A 21939-nucleotide genomic window follows, 5' to 3' on the forward strand; every position below is an offset into this window, starting at 1 on the left:
GGGATCCCACTGAGGTGACCCTTCCTCCGCAGCTGGTGTAGGCAGAACCGTCCACTTTGGGGGTTGCTGTGGAAGCCATCCCTAGGGGAGAGGCCATGGTGGCGAGTGGGGATGAAGTCCTTGGGTCGATGGTGGGAACGGGACTGTATCTGTCGGTGGGAGAACGAGATCCCTGTCCCCTCTGTCTTCTCCTGAGTTCAGGACCATGTGAGAAAGGGGTGAGATGACGGCATGAGAACTGGCCTGCTTTCTAACCCTCCTCCTGAATTAAACCAACACCCCTAGTCTCTGGGGGGCACTGGACAACCTCAGGCCATGCCCCCAGAGGGAGCCACCCATTTTCTTTGGGGAAAAGGAAGGTGTAGAGGCACTGGTGAACACACTGTCTGGATTGTGGCCTCTCTCCAAGGCCTGCAGAGTTGTTCTTTTTGCTTCTTGGACCCACCTCCCTGCCCCCATCAGCACCACCCTTGGGTCCTTTCTCTGGCTCCTCAGGGATGCCTTTGGCAGATCATTCCTCCCCTGTGACTCAGTTTCTCTTTTTAGTGTACCATCTTATTTAATTACCATCTTATTTAATTCATTCAGTCATACTAAGAGTAGATATTATTTCTATTTGTGACTCAAGTTTTGTAGCACATTTGTTATTAGACATAATAATCATCCATTTCTCCTGCTGGGTTGCTTCACTTACTCCCTTACACTCTAATGATTGTTTCAGGTTGTTATGTCTTTTTTGTGGTTGTTTATCTAACTGCACATGTGTGCGCTCATTCAGTTAATGTTTGTTGGGAACCTGTGGGGTGCTAGGCCCATGCTGGGTGTGGGGGATACAGCAGGGGCGGGGGTAGGCGTGGGGCAGTGCCCCAGACATTCACACTCCCAGAGGGGAGACAGACTCTTAAATAGAGAATTCAGACGTGCTCATGGTGACATAGGGGAAGTGAGGGACATCTGGGAGCCGGTGACAGAGGTGGTCAGGAGCTGCCCTGAGGAAGTGAGGTCATCCCCCAACACCCTCCACTTAAAACCCAAATGCAGACTTTTTACTTGGCCCTTCAAGGCCCTAGATGGCCGACCCCCATTCTCTCTTTCCCCAGCCTCGGCTCACTCTCCTCTCACTACCCCGGCCACCTTGCTGTGTTCTGACACCCCGAGCTCGGTCCTGCCTCCAAGCTTTTGCACACACTGGACCCTCTGCCTAGAGTCATCTCTCCCTGGCTGGCTGGCTGTGTGTCTGCTTCTTCTTCCCTCAGCTCCGATGTCCCTTCTTTGGAGATGGCTACCCTGACCACGTCCTGGAATACAGCCTTTCCCCAGTGCTCTAGCATGTTAGCTAGGTGTGGGGGGGTTTTGTTTTTTTTGCCATTTATTCAGATTTTTAAGATTTGTTGGCTTATCATGTGTCTCCCCAGTGAGATCTGGGGCTCCATGCAGAAGCTACAGGAGGGACTCCATTGGTCTCAGTCAGTACTGTCCCTTCCTGCCCCTGTGCTTGGCACAGGGCCTGGCACATAGTTGGTACCCCTAAATGCTTGTCGAATGAGTCTGCCCTGCTTCCCCAGAGCAGTTAGGCACCTCTTGCTGCAACAAATTACCACCAATGGAGGGCCTTAAAACAATCCAAGATTATTATCTTATATTCTGAAGGTTAGAAGTCTGAAAATCGAGGTGTTGGCAGGACTCCGTTGGCGAGGCCACATGAAAGGGCTCTGGGGGAGGATCTCCTCCCTTTTCCAGCTTCTAGAGGGGGCCTGTAGTCCCCTCTCTGTGCCCCTTCCTCCATCTTCAGAGCATGTCCATCTGACCTCTCCTCTGTCACGTCACTTCCCCTTTGATCCCCTTGCCTCCCTGTTACAAGAACCCATGTGATTACATTGGGCTGTCGAGAATACAGGAAGATCTCCCAGTCTGGAGATCCTTAACTTCATCCGCTTTGCAAAGTCCCTTTTGCCCTGTATAGGTAACATAGCCATGGGTTCTGAGAATGAGGACACAGACGTGTTTGGGGAGGGGGCCTTACTCAGCCTCGCACACCCAGGCCCCCGAGGGGCCTAGGAGAGTGTTGGGGGTGGCTTGCGTTCAGACCAGTAGACAGTGGCTCAGACCAGTAGACAGTGGTGCAGGACCGCCTGGTGACCTGACCACCCGGCCCCCCTTGCAGGATGAGATCGAGGAGCTGCGCGCCGAGATGCTGGAGATGCGGGACGTTTACATGGAGGAGGACGTGTACCAGCTGCAGGAACTGCGACAGCAGCTGGACCAGGCCAGCAAGACCTGCCGGATCCTGCAGTACCGGCTGCGCAAGGCCGAGCGTCGGAGCCTCCGGGCCGCACAGACTGGCCAGGTGGATGGGGAGCTCATCCGGGGCCTGGAGCAGGATGTCAAGGTAAGCTTTAGGCCCTCTCCCAATACCCCGGTGGAGCCTAGGTCAGCTCCTTGTGTGTGCTTGAGTAAGTTACCTCACCTCTCTGGGCCTCATCTTCCTCATCTGTAAATTGGGGGGGTCCCTGGTGAACTGACAGGGGTGTCCCAAAGTAATACTGTAAATATGAAACCTACTCACAGCAGCCACTATGAGTATCAGCCACTTACTTGCTGGGCTCTGAGTTGTCCCTGTACCATCTGGGGAGGTTTCTGTGTTTTTTTGTTTTTTTAAATTAAATTAAATTTAATTTATTTATTTTTAAAGATTTTGTTTATTTATTTGACAGAGATCACAAGTAGGCAGAGAGGCAGGCAGAGAGAGAGGGGGAAGCAGGCTCACTGCCGAGCAGAGAGCCCGATGCGGGGCTCCATTCCAGGACTCTGAGATCATGACCTGAGCCAAAGGCAGAGGCTTTAATACACTGAGCCACCCAGGTGCCCCTAAAATTTTATTTTTAAGTAGGCTCCGTGCCCAGCATGGAGCTCAATGCCGGTCTTGAACTCACAACTCTGAGATCAAGAGCTGAGCTGAGATCAAGAGGCTGAGCCATCCAAGCGCCCCTGTGGAGATTTCTTTATTGTGCTAATGAGAGTAGTGAATAAGGCCTGGATTGGATGCGGCTGGTTTAAATCTGGACTCCAGGGGTGCCTGGGTGGCTCAGTGGGTTAAGCCGCTGCCTTCGGCTCAGGTCATGATCTCAGGGTCCTGGGATCGAGTCCCGCATCGGGCTCTCTGCTTAGCAGGGAGCCTGCTTCCCTCTCTCTCTCTCTCTGCCTGCCTCTCCGTCTGCTTGTGATTTCTCTCTGTCAAATAAATAAATAAAATCTAAAAAAAAAAAAAAAATCTGGACTCCAAAGTGCCCTAATTTGGGGATTTCGAGCAGGTCACCTAAATTTCAGTTTCCTCATGTATAAAATGGGTATCCCAGCAGCCCCTGCCTCACAGGATTCTCTGAGGGTTAGAAGAGATAATACAGGTAAGATGTCACTATAAACCCTAAAAAATGTTAGCTGTTATTATTAGTCCCATTTTCTGGATGAGGAAAGTGAGGCTCAGAGAAAGGAAGGACCTTGTGTCCAAGGCCACATGACACTCAGTGTGTAGTGGGTACGTGCAGGCTTGTCAGACTCCTGGTGCCTGACCTCCCCTCCCTGCTGATGGGTTGGGGGCTAGCAGGAGGGACCTTCAGTAGAGCCAAGCCCCTGCCTGTCTGTGTGCCCAGCTCCCCACTTTCAGAACTCAGCCCAGTGTGAGCAAGGGGCTGCAGGAGCTGGGGTTGGGGGTACAGCCTGGGGCACAGCCAGGCTCTTTCTGCAGGGTTGACTTCTGAACTGAGGCCTGAGCTGGTAGTGGGGAGGGGGCTGCGGAGGGAGCCCTCTCTGTAACGGCCGGGAGGTAAACCGTGAGCGCCAGCCCTTAGGCAGGCTCGCATTTCCCATGGTCTTTGCAGGTGCGCTGCGGGATTACGGGTGGGCTGTGCAGGTGAGGAAACTGAGCCCAGAAAGGGTGTGTCTCCCAGGCTAAAGCTATCTGACCGGCAGCACCCCCCCCCCCCAAAAATGGTTACGCAGATACTCAAACTCCAGGCACTGGATGGAAGGGGCGAGGGGCGAGGAAGAGCTGCGGAAGTTCAGGCGAAGCAGAGTTGGGGCCTGGGTGGTTGGGGATTTGGGGCCAAGACACCAAAGAGTCAGCCTTAGAAAGATGTGGGAGGGACGATGACCGCCTGGCCAGCGCCTCCTTGGGCGGACTGCGGAGCAGCTGGTGTGCGTGTGGGAGGGGGTCTTGGCTGCCGGCACAGGGAAGCCGCCCCTTCTGTTGGGATTTGAACTAGCCAATCAGCGTCCACCTTGGCCCCTTCACTCCCTCTTCTCCCCGCCCCTGCAGCGCCAGCTCTGAGCTCATCCCGGCAGGCCGGGTCTGGCACCGTGCTATACCCCACGTGCTGGGCTTGTTCTCATTCACTTTGGGGGTTCTTAGAATTGTGGTATCTCCTGGGAGTGCTTGATGGGCCAAGCTGGGGAGGGTCCCCAGAGCTGGGTATTCTGGGGAACTCTGACTTGCTCTGCCAGCTCCTTGGCCCAGGCCAGGACTGGCATTGGGCCACCTCTTGGGGGCCTCAGTTTCCCCTTCTGTTACATACGGGGCAGAGAGCAGCCAAATCTGTAGGGCTTTTGCCTTTCTAGTCCAGCAGGTAGGTTATTGGTGAGGGCGCCTTGAAAAAATACCTTGGTATCTCTCTCCCGCAGGCTCTCTGTGGTCCTCACAGACTGCCAGCCCCACAGAGCCTCACTGGGAACATTGCCCAGCATGAGGAAGGCAGGGTGGCAGGGGGACAAAGACCCACTCTCCCCCTTGGCTTGGTGTGTGGCCCTCACAACACTCTTTCACATCTCTGAGCCTCAGTTTCCCCTTGGCGGAAAATGGAGATAAAACTAGATTCTACCTATAGAGATTTTTTTTAAGGTTTTATTTATTTATTTTGTAGGCAGAGATCACAAGTAGGCAGAGAGCCAGGCAGAGAGAGGAAGAAGCAGGGCTCCCCTCTGAGCAGAGAGCCCGATGCGGAACTCGATCCCAGGACCGCAACCTGAGCTGAAGGCAGAGGCTTTAACCCTCTGAGCCACCCAAGGCGCCCTACCTATAGAGATTTTTGCGAGGTTAAAACAAAATGGCTCAAGTAAAGACAGTGCTGGCCCCCAAATCTTGTGCGGGGTGCTCACCCAGCAAAGGAACAAATATTGGTTATAGTGTTAATGTTCAGGAGAAGAACCTAGAAGGCAGTAGGGGGCAAGGGCAGGGAAGGGGATGCCAGAATCTCAGCCCGCCTTTGTGGATTAGAACCCCCTGGCGGGCTTGTCCAAGGTGCACGTTCCCAGGCCCTACCTCCCATTCCTCCTCCCTGAGGATTCAGAGTGACAGAGACAGGGACGCCCATGAGCCAAGAGGCCCAGTGAGCAGGGGGGCCGTGGCCTGGAGGCTGCTGGTTGCTTCTGGCAGGAGCCCGGCCTCAGCGCTGTAAACAGTGACCTCATGGCTGAGCACATTGTGTGCGCTTTGGGGGTTTGCCCTGGTGTCCGGAAGCTGCAGCTGCTTCACCTCCCATAGTATCTCAGCCCCCTGCCCTGGGAATAGTTGGGAGGATCATCCGAGGATGGAATGAGACAAGCAGGTGGGGCCCTGTGAGCACATGAGTCCGTGAACCCTCTACGGGGCTTATTACTAATACTTTGAGTACAGATATTAACATGATGTCTTCAAGCTTGGGGCCAGCAACAGGGTCAGGTGGAGAGCAGGACCCTAGAGTTGACCCACCTGATTTCAAACCTTATTTCTGCAGCTTCCTAGCCATGTGACCTTGGGCAGGTGACCTTTCCTTTTTGCACGTCAGAATGGGAATTATAAAGCCCTTCCTGACGTGGTGTCAGGAAGTGAGAGCTGATTCTTTTTTTTTTTTAAATCATTTTATTTATTTAACTGACAGAGAGACAGCGAGAGCAGGAACACAAGCAGGGGGAATGGGAGAGTTTGGAAAGCAAGCTTCCTGTCAAGCAGGGAGCCTGATGTGGGGCTTGATCTCAGGATCCTGGGATCGTGACCTGAGCTGAAGGCAGACGCCTAATGACTGAGCCTCCCAGGCGCCCTGTGAGAATTAATTCTATAAATCACCCGTGAGAGGTGATAGCATGCAGGGCCACTGAGGCTCAGAGAGAGGAAGGGACAGGCAGAGACCACCAGACTCCTGCCCTCCAGGCTACCATGGTCTTCGCTTCTGTGGGCCTCTCTGCTGGGGGCACAGGGTCCTATGGGACCTGAAATTAAGGGCTGTTTTGTTCACACTGGAATCCTGTAAGTTGCCTGGGGTTGGGCTTTCTCCACATAGCAATCCCTAGGGGTGAGGGATAAATGGGGAAGGAGATCCTGCGGAGAATGGGGCGGAAGGAGGCTGGGGACTCATGGAAGGGGTGAAATCAATACAGTCATTTATGAACCCAAGAGGACCCAGGAATCCACAGAGATGATGACTTCTTGGCGGGGAGTGTTGCCTCCCTGGTTGAGGCCATGATGGGGATGGAGTGATCCCTCAGTGGAGAGGAGCTGGCCCCAAGTGGGAGCACAGTTAGGAGAGAAGCCCTCACATCAGTCAGGGACACAGCCCTCCCTGGACAATGGGTGGAGTGGCTGATTGAGGGGAGCATCCCTAGTCAAGTTAGTGGCTGATTGAGGGGAGCATCCCTAGTCAACAGCCATTCATTCCTTCATTTCCCTCTCTTTTCACTTTTTGGAACCTTGAATTTGTTTGTTCTCCCACCAGCATTTACCGGGCACTAGCGTGTGCCAGACCATGCCCTGCTCCTGGGACATGGGGATGTGAAGGAGCCCAGATGTAATCCGGGGCCTTCATCTCTGTGCCCCCCACTCCTGCCCCCACGGTCTCAGCAGGATGAATGAATGAATGAATGAATGAATGGAATATTCATCAGGACAGGGGCTTCTGGGTGACCGAATAGCCCCAAACTGAGGACCATAGCCAGGAGCCTGGGACTGAACACTTTTCAGCAAAAACCCTGACACCAAACTCAAGAGTGAGGCTGTGGGGTATTGGGCCCAGTCCAATAAAACGAGTGCACGGAGGTAAAGCAGTGATGTTTTGGGCCTGGGTCCAGGCAGAGGGCAGAGGGCATTAAAAATTGCATTTCTCCATGTTCCAGCCACCAGCCCAGGGGCTGTGTCATGTGTTCCTCACAGCGGCCCCGGGAGTAGGCTGTCTTAGCTCTGCTTACCAGTGATCACACTGAGACTTCAAATGTGTCATTAAACTTGCCGTGGGTGTCCACACGGAAAGTGCTGGAATCAGACTCAGTGTAGTTCTCCCCACCTGCCAAGTCCTTGTTCTGATACTAACGGGTTGCTCACCCCACGATGTGGACAGGGGAAGATTCTGGCCATCCTTGGAGATCTTCAGGGGCAGAGTGCGGCAGTGGGCAACAGAGGGAGGGGGAGGCAGGGCTGAATTTCCTTTCTGGCCGTTGTTTTTCCTGGCCTGTCTCTCACACTGCCAGTGGGTCCATGCCGAGCTGGGCCTGGGTCCAGGCAGAGGGCAGAGGCAGGGAGGGCCCTCTTTGCTTCCGGCGTGGAGGAGGCCCTCTTCCCCTGCTGTTTCTGAGCCTGGCAGGCCTGGGGCGTTGGGCTGTCTGCCTTACGTACCTCTTGCTGGCAAAGCCCTCGGACGCCTCCAGAGCCTGGCCACGTTGGCCTCTCAGGCAGATTCTAGGGGCTCCCCCTAGCTCAGCTTACCCTGCCTTGGCATGACCCCGAGTCAGGTCACTTAGGCAGCGAGACTCACACAGAATTGGGGTAAAGGTGCATGAATCTGGCGCATGGTAGGTTTTCGACAAATGATAGTGCCTGGATGGCTCAGGGGTAGTTGGGACTTACCGGCTCAGAGGAGCCTACCATACCCCCAGGGGCTCCCCTTTCCTGGCCTTTGACCCTCAGGGTGTCCTTGAGGAAACGGAGTGCTTTGCTGCAGAGCCCTGGCACCAGGATTGGCATTTGCAGCTCTGTTAGTTCCTTTCTGTAGGGATGACTTGGACCCACGCCCAGCCTTTGTCATTTAGAGCATGTTCTATATCCCAGACAATTGGAAACCAGCCTCAGGGTCACATCGTGACTTCCAGCAAGTCATGCCCCTCTCTGAGCTTAGGCCTGAGCACTGCCCCAGCACTCCCTGTGCTGGCCCAGGGCCGAGGTGTTTTGTGCAATGGCTGATTCAGTCCTCCTGCTGGGCCCGTGAGGCTGCCACTATTACTACACCCATTTTGCAGTTAAGGAGACTGAGGCACAGGGTGGGGAAATGGTTTGCTCAGGATCACGTGCTGGTTGGTGGCAGCAGTGGGATTCAGATGGCTCTGGAGGCTGCCCGTCTTGCTTTGGTTTCCACTCCAGCTGACTTCCCTTCCTTTAAAATGAGCTGGCCTTGCTACAGGCTCTTGTGAGAATTGGAAACACCGAATGTGCTGGATAATGGAGAGGGCCTTGCTTAAGAACAGGCAGGGTCTTCCCAGCTTCCTGGGGCCTGAACTGTGTTATAGACACTGGGAGCACAGGGTGCCTGGGTTTGGGTTTTGCTTCTGCTCTTTTCTGGTTGTGTGACCCCCTACCCTCTACTGACTTCTCTGTGCCTCGGTTTTCTCATCTGCTAAGTGGGAGTGGTGAGAGACCCTGTTTGCTGGGGGGTTGCTCTGCAGCCAAGGCGGGGCGGGGCAGAATGGGGCCGGCGGAACGGGGTGGGGTGGGGTCCCTGCTCATTACCCACCCTTGCTCAGGTCTCTAAGGACATCTCTGTGCGGCTGCATAAGGAGCTAGAGGCGGTGGAGAAGAAACGGGCGCGGCTGGAGGAGGAGAATGAGGAGCTCCGGCAGCGGCTCATCGAGACCGAGCTGGCCAAGCAGGTGCTGCAGACAGAGCTGGAACGGCCAAGAGAGGTGAGGACCCATCCGTCCCAGGCAGGGCCAGGCCGGGGCAGGTGGGCGCATGCCGGCCCCACCCAGCGGGGGCTCTGAACCGCTGTGTCTGCACAGTTACGCCTCCCTGGCAGAGCTGTCTTATTCATGCGTTCATTCCTGCAACACACATTTCCCAAGTACTGCTGTGTGTGCTGTGTCCCAGACGCTGAGGGCACAGTGGTGAATGAAAGACACTGATTCCTGTCCTCCAGGAGCCCACAGGCCAATGAAGGAGACAGTCATCCACCTAAGAACCACAGCTGTGGGAGGATTAACTGGGAAGCACTCCATGGTGCCCAGCGTGGGGCCTGGCCCTCTGCCTCAGTTTCCTCACCTACAGAACAGGACAAGGACCCCCCCAGTCATGCGAGGACTCGCTGGGGTAACTTGTGTGGATGTGATTTAGGGGCTGCCGTTTGGTGTGGAGGCAGTGCTGGGGCCAAGCCTCTGGCCGGTGTCTCAGCACAGATGTTAGGATGTTAGATGCTTCCTGAAATATGGCCCCCAGGCACCAGCCTCTCTGGCTTTGCTCATGTGAGTCCTTCCACTTATACGTACTTACTGTCTTCTGCTTTGTGTTGGGCATGTGGCATGTTAAGTACCGTGCTAGACACTTCCCCTCAACAGTTTCATAAAGGCCCAGTGAGGTTGTGATTGTACCCATTTTTGGATGAGGAAACAGCCCCTGAGAGAAAGAGAGATGTCCTCAGGTTGCACGCGGCCCAGGGGCTCTGTAGAATGCCTCTTGAAAGCCATCCGCCTAGGTGATGCCTAGGGGCTAGAATCCTCTAGAATCAGGGGTCTGTGTTCCCGACGGTTCTGGGCAGCTTCTGACCACAGAGGCACAGCTGGGCCTCAGCTGTCTGGCTGCGCATGAGGGTGTCCTGGGATTGTACATTGTTCTAGGGCACTCCTCACCTTCCCCGAGGGCAAGCATGTCAGTGTTCCAGGACTGGAACACCACAGCCCTGAGGCCAGAACAGTTCTCTGGCTACCCTTCCTCTGGGCATGTTGGTGTGACGTGCCAGTGGCTTCTCAGTGTAGAGACAGGGGGCATTTGCTGCTAAGGGCCAGGGGGGAGGCCCCTTCCCTCAGGCAGCCTCCTGCCCCCCGCCCCTCCCACACCTCCCGCCCTGTGGTCTGGCCCACAGCACAGGGGCCCTCTTCACACGTCTCACTGCTGCCACCCTTGATAGTAAAAAGGGGAGACAGTTTCAGAGAGCGCCTTGAAGCTTAGCATGTTTCTTTTTTGTTTTTTAAAAAGATTAATTTGGAGAGAGTATGTGTGTGAGCAGGGGGAGGGGCAGAGGTTGAGAAGCAGACTCCTCACTGAGCACATGACCCTGAGATGATGACCCGAGCCAAAATCAAGAGTCGGAAACTTAACTGACTGAGCCACCCAGGTGCCCCAACTCATCGTGTTTCTATTGTAAAGGAGAGGAAACTGAGGCCCAGTGAGGGACAGGTTGCCTGACTTCAGCGCCCCCTTCCTTAGCAGAAGCCACATCCCCTCTAAGTTTCTGTTTCTCCGTTTGATATTAGGATAATAGCAGTACCCAGCCCATGAGGTTGTTTATGACAGATTGGGTAACCATAGATCCCTATGAAGAAGTTAAAAAGAATAAAGTAGTATGGTGATTCCTGAACAAATTAAACATGCAATTATTATTATATGAGCCAGCAACTCCACTTTGGGATTTGTGCCCCAAAGAACTGAAAGCAGGGACCTGAACAGATATTTGTACCCCTCTGTTCTGAGCAACAATATTCATGATAGACAAAAAGTAGAAGCAACCCAAATGGCCATCAGTGTATATATATATACACAGTAGACTCTTGGTAAGCTTCGAAAAGAAATGAAATTCTCACACATGCTACACCATGGATGAACCTTGAAGACATGATGCCCAGTGACATAAGCCAGCCACCAATGAACCAGTATTAGATGGTTCCAAGTATAGGACATATGTAGGGTAGTCCAAATTCATGGAGGCAGAAAGCAGGGTAGAGGTAGCCAGGTGCTGGAGAGAGGAGGGAGTGGGGAATTGGTATTCAGTGGGTATAGAGTTTCAGTTTAGGATAATAAAAAAGTTCTAGAGATGAATAGTGGTTGCTTGGCAAAGCGAATGCACCTAGTGCCACTGAAATGTATCCTTGAAAATGACTAGAAATGGTAAATTTCATGCTATGTATATGTTAGCACAGTTAAAAAAAAAAAAAGAAGGTAGATATGTAAGTACTGGTGCTGAAAGATATCTAATAGGAAAAGAAAGTTAGAGAGCTGTGTGTGTATATATATATTTATATAATGCAGTGCCACTAAGTATTTTGAAAAGGCATACAGAGCAGACTGGTTTTGGGGCATGTGTATGTGCAAATGCATGGCAGAGGCGTGGAGGAAAATCCCCTGAACTAAGGAGTGAGAGATGGTGGGAATGGCACAGGAAAGAAAACGAGTTTGCTTCGTGTTCTTTTAATTAGTGCTGTAGTTAGGTGGATATGGGTGGGGGGATTATTTGTGAAGTTTGAAATACAGTCAAGCATGTAAAGAACCCCATATGGGGCTGCGTGGTGCTGGGCAGTAGGTGCTCAAAAAATACCGGTTCAGTTCCCCTAGGAAGGCAATGTCAGCAAGGCAGGTCTGGCCCTCCTGGACATGCCCCTTGGCTTGTTGGGATCTGGGCAAGGGGGCGTGGCCTTGTGTTTATTTGCTGATTGCCTGCTCCCCTTCCCCTCCTCCTTCCTGACATGGTTTCCATGGAGATGAGGGTCCCTTAGCCATTCTGCCAGAGCTGCTGGAGTCCCATCATCCAGCTCTGCCTTTGCCATCCTGACAGGTTGCTGTGGCGATACTGTCACCCAGCTGGGAGCAGGAGCCCCTGGCCTGAGCTGATGTGGTTCCCATGGAGATCACTCTTCCCTGGAGAGAAGGGAGGGTGGCCAGCCCCACCCGCCCTCTGCAGTGGCACCGTTGCTCAGCTGGGCTGCGGCTCAGCAGCCTCCCCCTCGTCCAGTATCATTCTCGAGTTTTAGGCAGAAAGCCAGTCTGAGTGTTGACGTGATGTATTAGAATATAGTGGCTGTGTCCGAGTGCTTGCTCTGTACCAGGCGCCACACCAACGGCCTCCCCACATACCTAGAGCTGTTATCCTCATTTTATAGGTGCTACTCTTCTCGACAGTATTTTAATCATAATTCACATTCTATAGGAGCACCTGGGTGGCTCAGTGGGTTAAAGCCTCTGCCTTCAGCTCAGGTCATGATCCCAGGGTCCTGGGATCGAGCCCCACATCAGGCTCTCTGCTCCTCGGGGAGCCTGCTTCCTCTTCTCTCTCTCTGCCTGCCTCTCTGCCTACTTGGGATCTCTGTCTGTCAAATAAATAAATAAATAATCTTTTTTTAAAAAAAAATTCACATTCTATAAAAGTCACCATTTAAAAATGTCAAATTTAACGGTTTTGATTTTTTGTTTTTTTGGTAAAGATTTTATTTATTTATTTGACAGAGAGATAGATCACAAGTAGGCAGAGAGAGAGGGAAGCAGGCTTCCTGGTAAGCAGAGAGCTGGATGTGGGGCTCTATCCCAGGATCCTGGAATCATGACCCAAGCTGAAGGCAGAGGCTTTAACCCACTCAGCCACCCAGGTGCCCCAAATTTAATGGTTTTTAATGTATTCATGGTGTTGTACGTCCATCACCATGATCTAACTCTAGAATATTTCCATTGTTCCTGAAAGAAAGCCCGTTCCCGTTAGCAGTCACTCCCCGTTCTCCCCTGCCCGCCAGCCCCTGGCAACCGCTAATCTCCACGGTGGCTCTGGATTTGCCCGTCCCGGACATTTCATACGAATGGAATGCTGTGATAGGTGATGTTTTATGACTGGCTTTTTTCACGCAACATCAGGTTTTCAAGGTTCATCTGTGTTGAAGTATGTGTCAGTACTTAATTCCTTTTTATGGTCAAATAATAATCCATTGTATAGATAGACATTTTGTGTGTCCACTCATCAGTTGATGGACATTTGGGTTGTTTCCGCCTACGGACTAGTAGAAGGAATGCTGCTCCGTACATTTGCACACGGTTTTTTTTTTTTTTTTTTAAAGATTTTTTATTTTTATTTATTTGACAGACAGAGATCACAAGCAGGCAGAGAGGCAGGCAGAAAGAGAGGGGGAAGCAGGCTCCCCACCGAGCAGAGAGCCCGACACGGGGCTCGATCCCAGGACCCTGAGATCATGACCTGAGCCGAAGGCAGAGGCTTAACCCACTGAGCCACCCATGCGCCCCTGCACACGGGTTTTGTACAAGATCCGGGTTTAGCTTTCCTAGGTGTATAGCAAGGAGTGGACTGCTGCATGTAGATGGGACTAGGCTGGAGGCTTTTCCTGGCTGCAGGAAAAGACAAAGATGGGCTTCCAACCCAGAACTCTATCTCCCAAAGTCACCCCGACTCTTAGGTGCTGCCCCGCCTTCCTCACCCTGTCCAGGAACCTCCCTAGGGCCCTGCTGTGTTTTCAGAGCCTCTAAAGGGGCTGCTAACTGCAGGGAGGGAGCCCGTCTGTCTCTGGCACCGGCTTCTTACCCCGATTCCCACTCTGATGGGGTAGACAGGGTGCTGACCTTGGCATCACATCACCCAGGTTCAACGCTGGGTTCTGCTGGCGGTGTCGTCTGATGCATCCAGGCCGTGGTTTGTGTGGTGCGGGGCAGGCTCGAATTTGGGGTCACACGGGCCTGCGTTTGAATGCTGGCGTTCACGTTGCCACTCACTTGGCAGTGACTGTGCTGCTGGGCAAATCGTGTAACTGTCCCAGGGCTTGGTTTGTTCTTTTATAAAACAGGAATATGCATGCCTGCTTCTCAGGGATGAGCAGGTGAGGTGCTTAGCAGAGGGGAAGGGCTTGGTAAGTGCTGGGGATCCTCATTACCCGTTCAAACTGCTGGCTGGCTCTGGGCCTGCAGGCCCATTTACCTTAAAGAACACATTTCTGCTGCCCTTAGCAAGGCGGGGTCTATAGCAAGCTGCCACTTGCCTGGATAAGGAGCAGTTACATCGCAAATCGTGCCTGCCGTTGTCAGTGTGGGTCTCCGTGACTTCTGACGTGAGGCTCATGTCTAAGCCAGTCTTTGCTTCCTTCCCCCAGATGGTCTCCCCTTAGCATGGAGCCACGTGGCCTCTAGCTGCTTCAGCTGGTCTGGAGGAAGAAAGCCTCGTCTTCAAGACGCACCCCCACCGCAGGTCCCCTCTAGAGTAAATTTTGCACGCACAGCGCCGTCTGTGTTTTCAGTGAGACCCTTTCAAGCATCCCCTCCATATTTGGTGAAAATCTGCCCAGCTGTTTTGGCAGCAGGTTCATTTTTATTCCTTGAAGGTTGGTCTCTGTTTCCTGGCAGCACGGGAGCAGGGAAGGCATTGGAGCACAGGGGCCCCTCCAGAGCTGAGCTCAGGCAGCCTCTCTGTGCGGCCTGGACATGCGGGGGACCCAATCTACTAGTCTCCTAGAGAAAGATGAGGCAGGACATAGGCTCTGCTCCTAGCAGGAGCCATTAGAACAAGGATGCTGAGGCCCCACCCTGGCTGCTCAGAGATGGTCTTGTGAGTTGCTGCTGGTCGGTGGGGAAGTCCCTGATGTTTGCAGGCCAAAGAATGTGCCCTTGGGGTCCGTCACTTAGCGACAGGCATTCTTGTTGGTGGCTGGGACTGTCCCTCCTTGCCCCTTTCTTCCCACTCTCCTGAGGCCTGGGGCCAGAACATCTGCCCCTGGGGGCTCCACAAAGGGGCTCTGACAGGCCCTGGCTCCCTAGAGGGGCACCGCAGCCCCCCAGGCCGCCTGGCCAGCTGCTGCCCTGCAGAGGGAAGGAGGTCTTTGTGCTCTGTGAGCCTGCCTTGTTTTCCCTCCAGAGCTGAAGGGTAGTGTGGGAGCCCAAATGGCTTGGGAGTGGGGCGCGGAGAGGGAGGGTCAGTTCCAACCAGAAAAGGCTGGAGTCCCTCTGGTCCTGAAAGTGTTTCCTGCTCTGGCCCCTCGTCTCTGCCCACTGCCCTCCCTTCCCAGTGATGGGAGGTTCATGGTACTCAGAGTGTACTGTCTGCCAGTTGGGGAGGTGTCCAGTGACTTTTCTTGGGACAGTATGTAAAAAACATCTCACTATGATTTTCCTCCCTCCACCCGACAGGTTAGAGGAAGACTAATAGAAAATACAAGTAAGTCATAAGAAGGAGAAATTCACCTGTAATCCAGTATTCAGGGGGAGTTACTCTTTTTTTTTTTTTTTAAGATTTTATTTTTTTATTTGACAGAGAGGGATCACAAGTAGACAGAGAAGCAAGCAGAGAAGAGAGAGAGGGAAGCAGGCTCCCTGCTGAGCAAAGAGCCCGATGTGGGCCTCGATCCCAGGACCCTGAGATCATGACCTGAGCCGAAGGCAGTGGCTTAACCCACTGAGCCACGCAGGCGCCCAGGGGGAGTTACTCTTAGTAATTATCAAATTATTATTTGGGTGGCAGGGGCATATACTTCCAAAACATTTCTCTACTTACATGCACACACATATTGCAATGTATAGGTCTAGATGCATTTTTTTCCCTTCTAACAGAAGTGCTCAGTGAAGCAAAAATATCACTACAAAAGCACATCAGGGCGGGCCCAGCCTACCACTAAGGGTACATCTGACCCCAGTGGTATTGGTTGCCTCGGGCAGAAAAACTGGGGACTAGGGCTCACTTTGTTCCTTTTTGTGATTTTTTTTTTTTAAAGTGTAGTTGACGCTCAACGTGACATTGGTATCAGGTGTACGACATAGTGATTGAACAAGTCTGCACATTTTGCTCTCCTTACCATAGGTGTAGCTGCCGTCCATCACCATGCAGCTCTGTTACAACACCATCGACTACCTATCCTGTGCTGTACCTTTCATCCTGGAGACCTATTCATTCCGTAACTGAAAGCCTAGATCTCTTACATTGCACCCAAATTCCCCCATTTTTGTGGTTTTTGAAGCTTGAATAATGTGAATGTGTTATCCAAAAAAATAATAGAAATAATAATAACCCTACATAAAAAATGAGAAGGAAGCCTCTCTTAACCACCTCCTTCAATTCTGCTCCTGACCCAGCTTAACCCGTGGTTAGCAGGTTGGTTTGTGTCTTTTTAGCCTTTCTCCGTGTTCACACAATGTGTATTTCTCTGTGTATTTTTAGAAAATAAAGATGGGATTATATTGTATCCATGGTTTCTGTAACGTGTAGAATAATGTAGCATGAACACAAACTTCTTAAAAATGCTGGGTGGTTGGGGTTTTCTTCTGCCTGAGGTGCTTATTATAAAAATCAGAGATCACAGAGTCAAGTAAACATAGGAAGGAAAGAAAAGTCTAAAAGAGCACCATCTATTTCAGTATTTAAACACAGAGCCAAAGGTCAAGAAGGAGCTCCAACTGGCTGTCTGCTGTGGTCACCCTCAGGTTGGGGAGAAGAATGACAGGGGCGGGGCAGGAGGGGGGACTTCTGATTGTCACTGTTGTGTAGATTTACAGTGAGGTTGTATTTTTCTATATTAATTTATTTTTAAAAATATTTTGGAATGAGAAAAAAGTCTAAAAGAAAAAGCTGGAGGACTGTGTCTCCCCCACCCGCCACAAATGTGGGGGAAGACGAGAGCCAAGTATAAGTTTGCTTTATTCTCATTGTGAACAGCCTGGGGTATGTTCTTCAGACACACACACACACACACACACACACACACCCTTATTTCTCTAACAATGGTAACATGCTCTAGGTTTTTCTTTTTTATAACAGCTTTATTGTGATATAATTCACATACGATAAAGTTCATCTTTTTAAAGTGTACAGTTCAGTGGTTTTGTAGAATATTCAGAGCCGAACAACCTTCACCACTTTCTCCGTCCAGAACCCCAAGCCCATCAACAGTCTCTCCCCAGCCACTGGGGGGGCCACGCCCATCCCTGGGCAACCACTGATCTGCTCTCTATCATTGTGGATTTGCCTACTGTGGACATTTTATGTAAATGGTATCCTACATTGTGTGGCTTTTTGGGACTGGCTTCCTTCACTTAGCGTGCTGTTTTCAGGATACACACATATGGTATCAAGTACGAGTCCTTCGTTATTTTCGGTGGGTGAGCGATGATACTCCCGCGTCTGGATATACCACATTTTGTCCATTTGTCAGTTGGTGGACATTTGGGTTGTGGGTTTTGTTGCACGTGTTCCTTCTTTTCCTTACCAAGATGTCTCAGAGACTTTACTATGTCAGGAAATCCCACTCCCGTCCTTCCTTTTTAATGGTGTTAGGCATGGTAGGATTTCATACCTTTTTTTTTTCTTTTTTAAAGATTTTATTTATTTATTTGATAGAAGGAGATCACAGATAGGCAGAAAGGAAGGCAGAGAGAGAGGGAGAAGCAGACTCCCCGCCAAGCAGAGAGCCCGATGCAGGGGCTCGATCCCAGGACCCTGAGATCATGACCTGAGCCGAAGGCAGAGGCTTAACCCACTGAGCCATCCAGGTGCCCTGGATTTCATTCCTTTATATGTGGTGGGTGAGACCTCATAGCGCCCTGCCCCCCCTTCCTGTCACCCCATTTCCTCCCTCCAGGGAGTCTGCAGTGCTTGACAATCACCTGAAGCGGCTCAGTTCTGTAGGGAGAGGAAGGGGTTCGCCCAGGATGAGAAACTCAGTGTTGCGGGATTGCCAGAGTTCAGCTCCCAGTGGAGGCCTCCCTTCCCCCTCGACTTGCAATAAGCCAGCCCGGATCTGCCGGCCTCACCAGCACCGCTCCACTCACTGCATGCCCGGGTGTCCCTTGGAGCACCCCCTTCCCAGGCGCCATTTGTGGGAGGGGCTGTTTGTGGAGGGAACCTCTTTTGTGGCTTCACCCCATTTCCGGCCTTCTCCTCCTTGATTTTCAAAGATCCCAGATCAGCCCTTCTCACATACTAGCTCTTCGCTCTTGGCCCCCAGCGGCTGAAATGTCAGCCTCTGTCTTCCTGCCTCGTTTGCATTTCAAAAGGTCTCTTTAGGATTTGATTGGGCTCCAAGATACACTTCAGACCCCAGCTGGAGTTCAATTCCTGGGCTCTCTGGTTCTAGGCTGGGCACACTGTAGAATCAACCTGGGAAGCTGTTTAAAAATCCCAATGCCTGGGACCCAGCCTGGACAATTACAGCAGCATCTCTGGGACGGGGAGCATCAGCACTTTTTGTTAAACTTCCCCCAGGTAATTGTGATGCGCACGCAGGTTGAGAGCTGCTTTGCCCCCTCCACTCGGAGCACATTTTCTCCTTCCAAGTCTTGGGAACTATGTGGGGACCTCGGTCGAGAACTGGCCCCGGGTCAGCTATGGATTTACTGTGGGACCTTTCTCCCACCTTCAGCGAGGTGGGGGCTTGGATTAGATCCATGGTTCTTTTTTCTTTCTTTTTTTTTTTTAATTTTATTTATTTATTTGACAGACAGAGATCACAAGTAGGCAGAGAAGCAGGCAGAGAGGAGGAAGCAGGCTCCATGCTGAGCAGAGAGCCGGATGCGGGGCTCGATCCCAGGACCCTGGGATCATGACCTGAGCCGAAGGCATAGGCTTTAATCCACTGAGCCACCCAGGCGCCCCAGATCCATGGTTCTTGATGAAGTTCTAGAATATAGGTGAGGTTCAGTGGGGTGAGGTCCGGAGCCGATGACCAAGAGAGAATTCTTGAGACATCTTTGGTGCAAAATGGTGGTTTATTAAAACACAAGAACAGGACCCGTGGGCAGGAAGAGCTGCTGCCCCCTGCTGCTGGCCCCCCCCCCAGTTGTGAGGGATGGCAGGTTAAGTACCAAGGAGTTGGGGGGAGGTAAGGAAAAGGGAGATTTCAATAGAATTTTCATATGCTAAAGAGGACCTACAAAAGATACCAGATACCAGAGGCCTTGCCATTGCCAAGGTCGTTTTGCCCTGTAGCAAGGTATTAACATTAAGATGGGTGGGAAATTCCTAAAGAATGTCACATATGTCCCACCCAGGAGTGTGGGGGTGGGGGAAGATTGGAGGGTGTCAGCTTTTGCTTTGTTCTCAGCCAGCCTTCTGTTCCCTCATCAATTCTCACCTTCAGGGATGGGTGTGAGAGGTGGGGGGCTAGGGAAGCATGCATTTCAAACACCTGGGAGCACTCAGAAAATACTTGAACTTGAAAAGTAAAGGCAACCCAAGTGAGGTTCTGTACATTGAGTATAAATCATCCTTCTCGCAGGAAGGAATGTTCAACACACTCATCCATCTGAGTGACTTTTAAAAGTTATTTTTAAAAATTTTTTTAAAAGATTGTATTTATTTATTAGAGCAAAGAGAGGGGCAGAGGGAGAGGAAGAGAGAGAATTTCAAGCAGATTCCCCACTGAGCACTTTTTGGGGGACGAGTGCGGAGCTCGAACCCTTGACCTTGAGATCATGACCTGAGCTGTTATCAAGTCAGTCTCTTAACCGACTGAGCCACCCAGGAGCCCGCTGAGTGACTTTTTTAAACATCAAGAAACTTTAGGAGTGGGGCGCCTGGGTGGCTCAGTGGGTTAAGCCGCTGCCTTCGGCTCAGGTCATGATCTCAGGGTCCTGGGATCGAGTCCCGCATCAGGCTCTCTGCTCAGCAGGGAGCCTGCTTTCCAATCTCTCTCTCTCTGCCTGCCTCTCCCTCTACTTGTGATTTCTCTCTGTCAAATAAATAAATAACATCTTTAAAAAAAAAAAAAGAAAAGAAACTTTAGGAGTAATTATTGTAACATTTCCTCAAGTTCCCCTTCATAGGGCTTGTGCCATTTTGCATTCTTCCCAGAGGAATAGGACTTTTCCTGCTTCTCCATAGCTTCACCAATAGAATATATTGTCAGATGTTTGAATTTTTGCCCATCCGATGGGTGAGAAATGGTCTCTGGGTGTAGTTTTTTTTTTTTTTTTTTAAAGATTTTATTTATGTGACAGACAGAGATCACAAGTAGGCAGAGAGGCAGGCAGAGAGAGAGGGGGAAGCAGGCTCCCCGCTGAGCAGAGAGTCCGACTTGGGGCTTGATCCCATGATCCTGAGATCATGACCTGAGCCAAAGGCAGAGGCTTTAACCCACTGAGCCACCAGGTGCCCCTCTGGGTGTAGTTTTAATTTGCATTTCTCCATCTTGAATTCCTCTACAAGCCATTTTACCTTTCTTTTCCTGAACAGTTTTTCATATCTCTAGCACATTTTAGTATAGGTTTGTTGGCCTTTTTGTTTCATATTTTGTGAAGCTCTATATGTACGTAGGATATTAACCCTTTGTCAGTGCAATAAACTGCAAATGTTCTGCCCAGTATCATTTATACTTTTACTTTCTTAGGGTACTTTTTTCCATGTAGAATTTGCTTATCTAATTAAGAGTATCAATTTCTTAAAAAAATAAGTTTCTTTCCATATCAGTTCTGGATTTTTGAATTATGATTATTACGGTGTTATTTTGCATGAAAACTTACAATTTAAATTGTGAAAAATCAAGCCGTCCCTCCTGTGTAATTGTGATCTGTTTTACCCATTATGCATTTTGTTTATTAGTATGCATTCCGAATTAAAGTCCACGAGGACAGGATTCCCCCTGAAATGGAGATTTGTGTGTTTTTGGAAGAGTCCCCTTGGGAATAATGCCACCAAGGAGCCTCAGAGCATTCATACTAACGGCTTTGGCCCATCTGCTGGGGAGCTCTGGAGCTGGGATGGCTGTTCAGAGTTGTTCTGAGTTGAGGCAGGAGGCCCTGGACCAGTCCTTGCATCTGGGCATATCACCTTGAATGAGGGGGCTGCCCTCAGCCAGCGGCATCACTTAGGTCTTAGTTGGGGGAACAAGTGCCCCAGTTCTGAGGAGGCGGGAATCTGGGTGGAGCCCATAGCATCCTCCCCAGGTATCCTGTCTGGCTTGTTCACTGCCGTGTCCTCTGTTCCTAGCTGTCCCTGGCACATAATAGGTACTCAAGAAATCTTCGGTGAATGAATGAAAGACGTAGAAGAACAGAAACCCAGATTTCTGGATCTTGGCCCAGGCGAACTGAATCATAATGTAGGGATGGGGTTGGAGGGGAACCCTGGGCAGGTGTGATCAGAGTCCTCTACTTACATGCTTCTGGTCTTCTGGGTGTTCTTGAAGACCCCTGTAACTCAGTAGTTGGTGCTTGTCAAGCACTGATCGTGGCTGGGCTAGGCTGGGCAAGGAGGGGGGCCCACAGTGGAACCCAAGGCACCTTGACTACTTTCGATGCCCATCATCAACCTATGAGCTTTCAGTTTTCTGAGTTTTTTTTGTATTTTGTTTTTAATTTCTAGCATTCCTTGAAGAAGAGGGGAACCCGCTCCCTGGGGAAGACAGACAAGAAGCCTTCGGTGCAGGTATTTCCTGGCAGCCCCCACGGCCCCCACAGGCAATTTTGAATCTGAAGGGCCGAGGCCTAACTCCAAGTGGCCCGGGAAGCCCGCTCTTCTCCAGCCTGAACCCCGCCCTTCTCCTTTTCACTTTCTTGGCTTCAGTGCTCATTTTACTTCCCAGTATGATGCCCGGAGCCCATGGTTTTTGCACTGGCAGACGGATAAAGTGCTCCATACAGATGTGGTGCAGGTCAGGCATAGGGTACGGTTAGCTTCTTGTGATCCTGGATTGTCAGCGTGCCAGGCACTTTTCCTACATATCTCTTTTAATCCTCCCCGTGGCTCCATGAGGAAGGGAGTGTTACTTCCCCATTTTACAGATGAGGAAACTATAGTAGTCATGGTAGCAGCAGTGGCAGCAACAGTTGTGTGGCAGGATGTCGCCTACTCCAGGAAGCCCTCCCGGATTCCCCAGGCTGTGCCACATCAAGGAGGTCTCCCTCCCTGTCTCCCCTGCTCCTCGAGAGTCAGGGCCTTGTCTGATTCCTTCCTGTGTCCCCCAGCACGTAGTTAGCGCTCCCTGAAGTGCAGTCGTGACACTCACCTTCCTGAGTCCTGTGTGTCCTTG

The 21939-nt window shown here is 51.3% G+C and overlaps 1 protein-coding gene across 2 annotated transcripts in view; it reads left to right on the plus strand.

The window, feature by feature from the left end:
- Positions 1-21939, plus strand: part of SOGA1 (suppressor of glucose, autophagy associated 1) — a 69790-nt gene that overhangs the window by 18130 nt on the left and 29721 nt on the right. For both annotated transcript variants that reach the window (XM_044263079.1, XM_044263080.1), the window contains exons 2-4: positions 2165-2389; positions 8758-8916; positions 21273-21335. In XM_044263079.1, the coding sequence (XP_044119014.1) occupies positions 2165-2389; positions 8758-8916; positions 21273-21335 (447 nt within the window). The remainder of the gene's footprint in view (positions 1-2164; positions 2390-8757; positions 8917-21272; positions 21336-21939) is intronic.

The sequence above is a fragment of the Neovison vison genome, chromosome 8 (genome assembly GCF_020171115.1).
Source record: "Neovison vison isolate M4711 chromosome 8, ASM_NN_V1, whole genome shotgun sequence".
Classification (NCBI taxonomy): domain Eukaryota; kingdom Metazoa; phylum Chordata; class Mammalia; order Carnivora; family Mustelidae; genus Neogale; species Neogale vison.